This window comes from Akebia trifoliata, chromosome 3, assembly GCF_017979445.1.
Source record: "Akebia trifoliata isolate Shusen 1 chromosome 3, ASM1797944v1, whole genome shotgun sequence".
Classification (NCBI taxonomy): Eukaryota; Viridiplantae; Streptophyta; class Magnoliopsida; order Ranunculales; family Lardizabalaceae; genus Akebia; species Akebia trifoliata.
In genome coordinates, this window is record NC_141377.1 from 46408157 (window position 1) to 46420178 (window position 12022).

At 31.8% G+C, this 12022-nt stretch overlaps 1 protein-coding gene across 1 annotated transcript; it reads left to right on the top strand.

The window, feature by feature from the left end:
• Positions 1–6198: 6198 nt before the first annotated feature.
• On the top strand, positions 6199–7763 carry GBF6 (G-box binding factor 6). Its single transcript, XM_086435940.1, has one exon. It carries the CDS (start codon positions 7057–7059, stop codon positions 7522–7524), a length of 468 nt encoding a protein of 155 aa, XP_086292066.1. The 5' UTR covers positions 6199–7056; the 3' UTR covers positions 7525–7763.
• The last annotated feature ends 4259 nt before the right edge of the window (positions 7764–12022 follow it).

Here is a 12022-nt window from a genome sequence, read left to right on the forward strand (position 1 = left end):
TTCTAACCCCATAAAAAATGGTTTACAAAAAATGGACGGTCCACGATTTTTCAACGTGTAAACATGGGGCTAAACATTTCGGAATGGGTTGATTTTTGGGGAGAATGATCTTCTAATCATAGAGATCATCCTCACCAAAAATCAGCCCATTCCAAAACTTATAACCCATGTAGGACAAAAAACGTTTGTTAAAGTGTGTGGTAAAACTTAGGGTGCTGAACATTTCCCTTTACTTATATCATCAGTGCGACAGTCAAAACGGTGTTGGTCTGTGAGTTAACAATCACTCTAAAATATGGGTACCCCTGCCCATTTTGGTTAATATTTGAAGCACCTCTGTGTTTTGGACACTTATAACATGTCCCTTGACCTTAGGTCTTCTCTTGTAGACCATTGGAAAATGACCTATTTCGATTAGTAATGTAATCGATCATTTGGTAAGTGTTTGACGATAATCTTTTTTGTTGTTTTGTTAGATGATATTAAGCAGGTGAGCCCACCGATGGGACAATCAACTGACACGCATGTACCACTTGCACTCTTGAGATCTCAATAAATCTAGAAAAAACAATAGGAATATCTGATTAGATAGTCTCATGACCCTCATCATAAATAGGATACTCCCATCTTAAAATTCAATACCACCCTTAACTAAATAGAAAATTACTTAAAGACCTTCGCAAAGGAATTTTATTTTTAATAATCCCAAAGCTTTCAACTCTAGACATTTAGTAAACTCTTCCTTTCTAGATGGTCCCTAGACCTCATCTCACCTGTATAAGGTATTTGAAATACCCAAACTATAATTTTCTCATCTTCTTTACATAGTTAGGTTTTCTAACGACGATTACGATCATTTTCGAAGATCTTTGAACATGAATGATGAATGGAAAATGCTATTCTCTTAATTTTGAACATCTAAATGTATTTTTTTTTTTTAATGATTTATAAAAGAAAAATTGAATAACGAAGTTGAGATTTGAATTTTTTGATAATTATATCGTAACTTTTGATTTGCAACCATAATTGATGTATTTTTGAGTATTTCGATGAGATTAACCAAGTATCGAAATTAAAAAAATTGAAAAATTCGATTTGTATTACAGTGTCGAACTCCCCACTTTTTATTTAATTATCGTCGAACTTGACAGTGATTAAGTTAAAACATGGTGAACTAGACAATTGGTGAACTCAACACCAAGTTAAAAAGTGGTGAACTCGAGACCAAGTTAGTGTCGAGTTCAACACTTTTAACTTAATTACTTTTGAGTTCGACAGTAAATAAATAAATCGATTTTTTAATTTTATTTATTATGTTTTTTCAATTTCAATACTTGGTTAATCTCCTCAAAATACCAAAAAAGGCATCAATTATGCTTGCAAATCAAAAGTTACGTTGAAATCATCAACATTTTCAAATCTTAACTTCGTTCTTCAATTTTCTTTTTATAAATCATCGAAATAAATATTAAAAAAATGTATAGATGTTCAAAATTAAGAGAATATCATTATCCATTGTTCATTTAAGATTAAAGATCATTGACCGTTGGAAAATCTAACTATATGAGGAAGATAAGAAAATGATAGTTTGGGTATTTCAAATGCCTCATACATGTGAGATGAGGTCCAGGCACTATTTAGAAAGTAAAAGTTTACTAAATGTTCTGATAAGCTAGAGTCGAAAACTTAGGGACTATTTTGAATAAAGTCCCTCCATGAGGGTCCTTTAAATAATTTTTCCTAAATAAAAAGACGAAAATATCTCTACTTCATAAATTTCTTATTTTTTTCAATTTATTTTGGGTGGTTTAAACATACCCATCCACAGTAAATATTTGAGATAGTCACGTATCATTTCCAACTAAAGGGGTGATCCTTTTATCTTGGCATACTTAAAAAAAATAAAGAATAATGATTCTCTGACGCCCCCCCCTGACATACACCCCTATCACAGAATCATAGATCATTTACCTCAAAATACATAGAATCATAAATCTTTCTATCGTGTATCCTGAGGTAAATGATTTACGTTTTGTGATGGGGTATAAAGGGGTGTATGCTAGAGGGGGGGGGGGGGGAATTATCGCTATTCAAAGATTAAAGAAAAATGACTTAAATGCCTTCATCTCTAACCTTTATCAAAAATTTATTCTTGCTTCTTTTTTCAAAATTGGTCATATTTAATATCTCAGATGAAATATTAACCACATCTTCAATGTTAAAATACTACCTACTTCAATCTTTAGGTCTTAAGAATAAAATATAACTTTTGGAGAAGAAGAAAATAATTGAATATTGAGTAAAAAATAAAATAATTAAGATGAGATTAAAAGTGATGGATTGAAAAAGAAGGTTAAGAACTTGAAAGTGATTAATTTTTAGGAGATAAATAAAAAAATTTAACAAAGTTGAAGATGAGAACATTTAGGCCATTTTGATTTATCTATGAGAGAAGATCGAGATTAATGGGCTATGTCATTAATTTGAAAATAAAAGAGAGTATCTCAAACAACATTGTATTAATGATTTCTGGTCGATGGATATTTTCATGACAAATCTCTATAAACTAGACATTTAGGATGGTTCTAAGCCAACGTTTAAAAATACCTAAAAATAAGATTAATTTTTTTATGTGTAGGTCTGATAACTAGGGTGCCCATGAGTCAGTTCTAGAAAAGAATAAAAATTAGAATCGTTAAATTTTCTTAGATCCAGGTCTCAAATAGAAAGAATAAGAATTGGAATCATACAAAATTTTCTCTTTAATTGTTTTTAATTCAAGATGTTTTATCTAGATCTTATTAATTTTGGTTCTCGATCAGTTCGAAGAGATCCTATTGTAATTGATTCCATTAAAATGGAATCTAGAATAGTATAATAGTTCGGTTACAATTAAATTAATACTCATTGACACTCTTAATTTATGTACTAAAAGCTAAGACTAATGGAATCAATGGGCTAATATATAAGCCATGTAGTAAATAAGGAGAATTGAAATTACACAAAGTTTTCTTTTACTCGTAGAGTACGTGATACAAACTATGATCCTCAGATTCCATTAGTCATGTTTACGAGTGAAAAGTAGCAGACATGCAGCAAAACTGGAAAGCTGGTACAGGCGGTGAAAGAGAGGTAAAAAAATTCAAGATTTGTTAATTTAGTTTGTCGTTGCTGACCAGCTGGACAGTTGTACAAATTTCCTTTCCATGTATCACGTGTCAACGTTTGATAAAGGTGTTCCTAGAATAAAAATGAGCCTTAGCGAGATTTTGTCATAGATTCTATAACCCATTTCCTTGTCAATAATTGATATAGATATATATATATATATATAGGGTCCCGTTCGCCACCCTTAGTTTTACCACACACTTTAACAAACGCATTTTGTCTTACATGGGTTAGAAGTTTCGGAATGAGCTGATTTTTGGTGAGGATGATCTATATGGTGAGGAGATCATCCTCACCAAAAATCAACTCATTCCAAAACTTCTAACCCCATCAAAATTGATTTACAAAAAATGGACGGTCCACGATTTTTCAACGTGTAAACATGGGGCTAAACATTTCGGAATGGGCTGATTTTTGGGGAGGATGATCTTCTAATCATAGAGATCATCCTCACCAAAAATCAACTCATTCCAAAACTTCTAACCCATGTAGGACAAAAAACGTTTGTTAAAGTGTGTGGTAAAACTTAGGGTGCTGAACATTTCCCATATATATATATATATATATATGGTAGCGTTCAATGGTCAATTTTTTGGCAAAACATTTTTCAAAACATGAGTTAGAAGTTTTGGAATAGGCTGATTTTTGGTGAGGATGATCTCTACATTTTTAAAACATGAGTTAGAAGTTTTGGAATAGGCTGATTTTTGGTGAGGATGATCTCTACGGTGAGGAGATCATCCTCACAAAAAATCAGCCCATTCCAAACTTCTAACCCATGTTTACAAGTTGAAAAATCGTGGATCGTCTATTTTTTATAAACTGTTTTTGATGGGGTTAGAAGTTTTGGAATGTCCTGATTTTTGGTGATGATGATCTCCTCACCGTAGAGATCATCCTCGTCAAAAATCAGCCTATTCCAAAACTTCTAATTCATGTGTTTGAAAAATGTTTTGCTAAAAAGTTTGCCATTGAACGTGACCCATATATATATGTAGGGTAATGTTCAGCAACAAACATTTTGGCAAAACATTTTTCAAAACATGGGTTAGAGGTTTTGGAATGGGCTGATTTTTGGTGAGGATGATCTCTACGGTGAGGAGATCATCATCACCAAAAATCAGCCCATTCCAAACTTCTAACCCATGTTTACAAGTTGAAAAATCGTGGATCGTCCATTTTTTATAAACTGTTTTTGATGGGGTTAGAAGTTTTGGAATGGGCTGATTTTTGGTGAAGATGATCTCCTCACCGTAGAGATCATCCTCACAAAAAATCAGCCTATTCCAAAACTTCTAATTCATGTGTTTGAAAAATGTTTTGCCAAAAAGTTTGCCATTGAACGTGACCCATATATATATGTAGGGAAATGTTCAGCAACAAACATTTTGGCAAAACATTTTTCAAAACATGGGTTAGAGGTTTTGGAATTGGCTGATTTTTGGTGAGGATGATCTCTATGGTGAGGAGATCATCATCACCAAAAATCAGCCCATTCCAAAACTTTTAACCCCATAAAAAATGGTTAACAAAAAATGGACGGTCCACAATTTTTCAACTTGTAAACTGGGCTAGAAGTTTTTGAATGGGCTGATTTTTGGTGAGGATGATCTCCTCACCGTAGAGATCATCCTCACAAAAAATCAGCCCATTCCAAAACCTCTAACCCATGTTTTGAAAAATGTTTTGCCAAAATGTTTGTTGTTGAACGGGACCCATATATATATAAATTTACTGCAATTTTTGGATTACAAGATAGTAGTTTGTGACATTTTAGGGTTTAAGCGTATAAGAAAAAAAAAATCTCAAATTCATAAAGAAATGATTGATATAAGAGAATACTCCAAAGGGCTTTCAACAAAATGTATATGTAAAAAATTTATAATATTCTTAAAAAATAAGTAACGATATTTAACAAATATATATTTTTTCTCTTAAATATCCCAATTTTTTATTTAAAGATCCATTAGAAATAAAAAAAAATATTTTAAGTTTTTAATATTTTGCATAACAATTATAGGAGCAGAGTGTATTCTTAAGGGGTTGGCTTAACGATAAAATTAGTGATAGGGATTTAATTCCTCATCTAGACTTATTTTGTTGTGCATTGAAAAACTTTTGTGAAATTGGGGTGCGACAATATGGATTAGAGACTAATCCCATCCTCTTTAAAATGTGGGGGAAAAACTTTGTGATATAAAAAATAAAATTTATATGGGAATATAGAATCAAAAGATAAAGTTAACATAAGGAGTGATTTCAAATTATAAAATTAATTTTCAAAATTAATGTAATGAAATGATAATTTGAATTTCAAAATATATTTTGACTCAAACTAGGAATTTGGAATCGAAATTTGGCAATAGAATCAATAAAAAAATTTATTGATTTTTTCTAATCATTTGATTTAATCATCAATTAATCAATATTTAAAATTGATAAATTAACCTATTTTTAAAAATCTAGCTTCACTCATGTTAGACCAAACTATGGAATGTACTGGATCAGGTTGTGTTGAGGTAAGGGTATTTTGAAAATTTATCCAACCCATTTAATAATCGCATCGAACCCTTAAACCCAAATCCAACTTGCTTATTAAATTGATAACATATGTTGATTTATGTTTTTGTGATGTTCAAGTCGGCTCATATAACTCTTAACACAAACATAAATGTGATTACAGGCCGAAATGATTATAACTGATATCTACAAACCAACCATTAACATAAATTAATTATCACAAAATATACATAGAGTTTTACAAACAAAATAATAATAATAAATAAATAAATTTAAATCATTAAATGAGTTATATGGGTCGGGTTGTATGAGGACGAAACGACCCGTTTAATAGTGTGATTATACAGTTAAACAGGATGATGTCCCTAAATGGAACTCGACCCGTTTAAGAAATGGGCATATCATTATCAATTTCTTTTTGATAAAGACGCCTGCATCGTAATTCAACTCTCGATCACCCCACCCAACTTCTTTTCGGGGAGATTCCAAAGCTTTCTGCTTTTATTCTTTTAGGTTTTCTTGAATAATTTTAGTCCATATTTTCTCGAATTATTTATTTCTTCTTGGGGCCTTTTTGGCTCTATAAATTCCATCCTCAACACTCTCAAAAGCCCTTCCACCCCTCTTCTCTTCCTTATAGGCGATCTTTGAGATTTCTGTTCTTTGTTTCTTTTCCTGTTGAGATCTTTTCATAGATCTGAGGTTCTGAAGTTTTTTTTTTCTCTTTGGTTAAGAATTCAAGCGTATTGCTTCTCTTTTTTTTCTTGGGTTTTGAAGGTGGGAATTTCTAGCTTTTGTTGGGATTTTGATTTCAAGGTTTGGTTTTGGTTTTCAGTGTCAAAACGGAAAACCCATTTACTGGATCTGCGTTTTATTGTGTTTTTGATCTTTGGGTCGGTGCAGATCTCCTGTTATTTATATCACAAAACTCTGTTCTTCTTATCTGGGAATCTATATACAAAGTTGTGATTTTGATAGTATTATTGATCTCCTCTCCATAGACTATTTCTTAATGCTTAATCTCTTATTCTTGATGTTTGAGGTTCATGTCTCCAATTCTCAGTGAAATTCTTCTCTCCGGGTTTATGATAAATTCCACACTTAGGCGCAGGACCCACTTAGTTCAATCTTTCTCTGTTGTCTTTCTCTACTGGTTTTATGTTTTTTCATGAATTGGCCCTCCAAAAAATCAGATCTCTAGACCTTCTTTTTCCTTCTCAAACGTTATTTATATTTTTATCTGAAATTATCTTGAAATAAGTAGTATCTGGGTCTTGTGTCTTTAGTCCAACTTGAAAAGCTAGTTTTTTATTATTATTTTTATTAGAGCTTTTTTTGATCTTTGGGTATTTGTATATTAAATACATCATGGGCTCTTCTAGTGGGACTTCTTCAAGGTCCACTTTGCTTCAGAAATCTGGTTCTGAAGAAGACCTTCAACTTGTAATAGATCAGAGGAAACAGAAGAGAATGTTATCAAACAGAGAATCAGCTAGAAGATCAAGGATGAGAAAACAGAAGCAGTTAGATGATTTGATGGCCCAAGTTGCTCAGCTCAGGAAGGAAAATAATCAGATCCTTACAAGCATGAACATCACTACACAGCACTACTTGAATATTGAGTCTGAAAATTCAATCTTGAGGGCTCAAATGGGAGAGTTGAATCAAAGACTAGAGTCTCTCAATGAGATCATTCAGTATTTAAATGCAAATAATATTGGTGGTATTGAGACTGAAGATACTTATTTCAGTACTGATACCTTCATGAACCCATGGAATTCTCTTTATGTGAATCAACCCATCATGGCTTCTGCAGACGTGTTTCAGTACTCATGAACCCAATGTTTTGATCTGGAAGTTTGTCTTGGTGGTGTGGGTGATGGTGTTTGTTCTGTTTGTCAATTAGTACTTAGTAGTTGATGGGGGAGGAAAAGAAAATAGATGTTCTAGTTCTTGGACTTAAAAGATAAAAATAACTATGAAGGGGTGTATTAGGGGATAATTATGTAGTAGAGGGCTTTGTATCTCTATTTATTTTGATGATTATAAAAATAAGAATAATCTCCATTATTGTATTTTTTTTTTCATTTAAAAATCCTGGATGGATCATCTTGTAGCAATATTCATGGTTTTAAAACTCGTTGTGATGGCGAGATGTCTAATTTATTTGAGTTGTCTCAGATGAAATTTAAAACAATGCTTTAGAATCATAACAAATCATGTCTTTGAAATGATTTCTCAATTCAAGATGAATCAAATGAGACGTCTCGATCCCGGACAAGTTTTAAAACTATGGGAAGGGAGCCGGTAATGGATCTATTACAATAATCAAAATATTTTTAGTGGTTAGCATTTAATTGAATAGTAATTTTGAACTTAGGTTGTGATATTAATACTCGCAAATTGGAACCAACTTCGGTGGCACCTTTAGTAATGCATCCAAAATAATTTACTTATGATACAACATAAATAAAATGATTATATTATCTTTTTAAAGTTTCTTAATAAGTGAAAAAATGTACAATGATAAAAGCCCCCAATTTTGATGAAAGTTTACACTACTAGCCTTTGTATTTTTGAGAGAATTAAAAAAAATACATATTTTATATTATATATTATTATAAATAAATTATTTAAGATGTATTAATGAATCTAAAAGTGCTTTTATAATTTAAAAAATAAATTATTTAATACAAATAAGCATCAATAATACTTACCTTTTTTTTTCTTCTTCGATCTTCTCATTGTCTCTGTATATGAAAATTAATAATACCATATATTTTTGTCCTTAGTAGTAACCTTTCATTATGTGGTTGGACATACGTATTTGGTGGCAACTAAAGTGTTCGTGACTGTCATCTCAAGGTCAAGAGTTTCAAACAATTAGATTCGCTTGGGATTCAAATGGAGTGCATCTCAAGGAGAATCCTATGGCATTCAATTTTGAGATGACTCTTTGTAGTGCTGAAAGGCGACGTTGCTCTTGTATTAAATGCTTTCTTGTGAGTTTTGTTCTTATTTGATATCTTCATCTAACTGAGGTAGGTGAGGAAAGAAATAACCTTTCTGTCTATAAAAACTATTTTTATATTAATTCCATGGAGAATTTTAACATTATGAATTTTCTTTTAATTTTTTTTTTATGAGCCATTTTCCTTACTAACTTAATAAAGATTTTAAGCCTTACCAAAAGTTGTTTTGCTCAAAAGAATTACTGCATTAGCAAAATCCAACACCATAACCCTCGGATTTCCGGGAAAAAAAAAAATCCTTTAGGCTTGATCTTGGATTTTTAAAATAGACGACGACCAAACTTTCACGTAATTTTCAAATTTAAAATTAAAAGTCAATGATGAAAAATAACCCTTTTTCAAAAAAATAATTCAAAATTCCTAGAATTTTGTCTTTTACAACCATGAAGCATCGGATCATAGTTTTGGATGTCACAAGTTGAACCCAACAACCCTTAGATGAGGGTGAAATTCTTACTAAATTAGAAAAGACTAGTAGGACTTTTATTTATTTATTTTTGACTAGGCAAACAATGTGGTAATTTGTTGTCATATAAAGTGGTTCAATGGGATTTGAACGTGAGTGATCATACTCTCCACACGCCTTTACCAACTTAAAAGTTGGCACTATCATTTCTTTAAAGTATGCAAGAATATGTTGTTACTTTTTGGATTAAATCCTTTTGTTCCTTTTTTGATGATAGGGTTTCGGATTCGTAGGCCCAACTAGAAGGGTCTCAAGACAATTGGCCTCTTAGAGCACCATAGCTCACTCAAATCCCTCGGTACAGTATCATTGGCCTTTTGTTCTTAGATGCTCGACAAGATTGCATTATTATATCAAATCAAACAAAAGTCATGTGTGTCTAGTTCAAATGGTTTGATTCAAGTCCAGCTTACCCTTCAAAAAATAAATAAAAAACCTTGTGTGTGTAAATCTATTTTTTTAGGGAATCAATAATGGAATTGACCATGGTATCGTGTGATCTTCCAATTTACCTTAGTAGATTCAAAATATACTTTAAGAATATAAGATTTTGGGAAAGATATCATGATTTCAAAATTGGGGAAGAATCTTAATTATCAAACCTTAATAGAGTATATTATAGTAACTTTTTTTAAAAATAATTAAATGTTCATTTTAACAAGTGTGATCACATGAGATGACCCTATCTATTGAAAAAATTAGAAAATTTTCTTTACTCGAAAATTAAGGAAAAAAAAACCCCCCAAAAAATCATAAGATCAAATGCTAGGTGGTTTTACCAAAGCGTCGTGATTTCTGACTCCCCTCCTCTGACATACTCCTCCATACTCTCATGATGTGGCATGTGCTAGAATCATAGATTTTTTTTCACGATACAGATAAACTAGCTACATAGGCACAATACTGAACCCAAGCCCAATCAATCTCAAGATTCTATTTCGTCCAACCATCAAACCTGAAGAATAGATAAGATGAAAACGGTTGAATTTTTGGCAAGAACTTGAAGATTCATTTATTTTGACAATAAAACATTGAAAGAAAGGTCATTGCAAAAATCAACCAAGCACAGAAAATAATTTTGCATGAGATTTTCCGTCAGTCACCAAGCAACATTAAGTTTTGTAAGAAAAGTATTTGTAGAAAATTATGTAGAAGAAAATGAAATATGACCAGTTCTCACGTGGACTAAGGGGACATACGAAATGGGTTTAGGTGAGTTAGCATGAAATTTAAGCTTGTTTTTCTTGAGGTTTTAAACACGTGTAGTTGTGTATTTCTCAATTAAATAAATTCACAAATTAAAGAACTAAAGATTCTATGTAAATTTCCCTCACACATTAGTCCATTGATGCCCCATTTCTCCTCTTCCATTAAATACAAATGTTTCCTCCAGACAAATCTGTTACGTTTCTGTCACTATCTAATATTTATTAGTTTCCTAAGTATTCATCTTATTTATTTTCTTTCCTTTCTAGATGAGAAAAAAAGCAGTCAATTATCAGAAAAGAAAAGTTTGTATAATATATGAGTTGTGATAATATGATTCAGCCAGGTGGCATACTCAATTGACTCCTGACGTGGACAAGTTTGGGAACCGTAGATCTGTACGCCATAAAAAGTGTATCCCGGACGTACATATCTATGGTTCTCAAACTTGTCCACGTCAGGGAGTCAATTGAGTCTGCCACCTATCCAGTCATATTATTATGACTCATAATATATGCAGTAATATTTTTAAAACTCGTATAGATGCAAATGACTATCGAGTCTGGTTGATATGACCAAGTTTTGAGTCAATTTGACGAGTTTAACAACTATCTCTTAAAAGATAGATCACCTCGAAATCGAGTCAAGTTGAATACATGTTGTGAGATGTCCTAGTATTCTTATTATGCTTGGACTTCAAGAGGTTATGTAGTATTAAAAGGGACTTTTCTTTAAGCGAAGTGGACTTGGCCTGTGTTTTTTAGTTAGAGTTCTTTTTTATGTTTTTTTTTTTTTTTTTCCTGTGAGGTTCCGTGCGACTGTGAGTTGCGAGTTCTGTAATCTTATGTCGATATTGGATTTTTCTCCTTCTTCGCTGTGGACGTAAGTAATTTGCTGAATCACGTAAATTTTCTGTTCCTTTCTTCTTTGATTTTACTTTTGTTATGCTTCCGCACAACAATACTAGATAAGGGTACTAGTTAGAATGGGCATGGTTCAAATGATTCAAAATTTTCAATGTATTTGTGAAGGATTTTTTGACAATTCTAATATTTTATAATCACAATTTATCTCTTCATGAATAAATACGAAACAAGATTTTAATCAGCTCTAGCAAATCACATGATATAAATAAATATTTTTTATTTATCAGTTCATGAATTTTCAACTCACAAAATGGTAATTTACCCTATTTTTTATTTGTTGTTTGGGAATATTTGTTAATGGAAAATGTCAAAATGCAGTGAAGAAAACTATAATGAGCAAAAATTAAGGGAGGCAAATCAAATGGGTCAGTGTGTTAATTAAGGTGTAGTAAATCATCATTTAGAAAAAGGAAACAAAGGATGACGAAATCAGTTGTCATTCCTTTCTTCGTTTGTTGATTACATGTTAGGGAAAGACTTAAGGTAATTAATATTGAATTAGAGATGATGAAAGCATGTGGCCAGCCATTTATGAAAAGGACCATTTGAATTAGAGAGAAGAAAGTCTTTTTCTTGGTTTAGTTTAGTTTAGTTTAGGTGGGGAGTGTGTAATTTAAAATGGGTTTGTCATTAAGGTCTTGATGATGATGTCAGAGAGAGTGATTTGGGTCTTGTTGTCACTTTATGAGTAGATTACTAAACAA

Bases quoted from the DNA above. Each gene is read 5' to 3' on its own strand.
- GBF6 (XM_086435940.1), top strand. From the start codon at position 7,057: ATGGGCTCTTCTAGTGGGACTTCTTCAAGGTCCACTTTGCTTCAGAAA.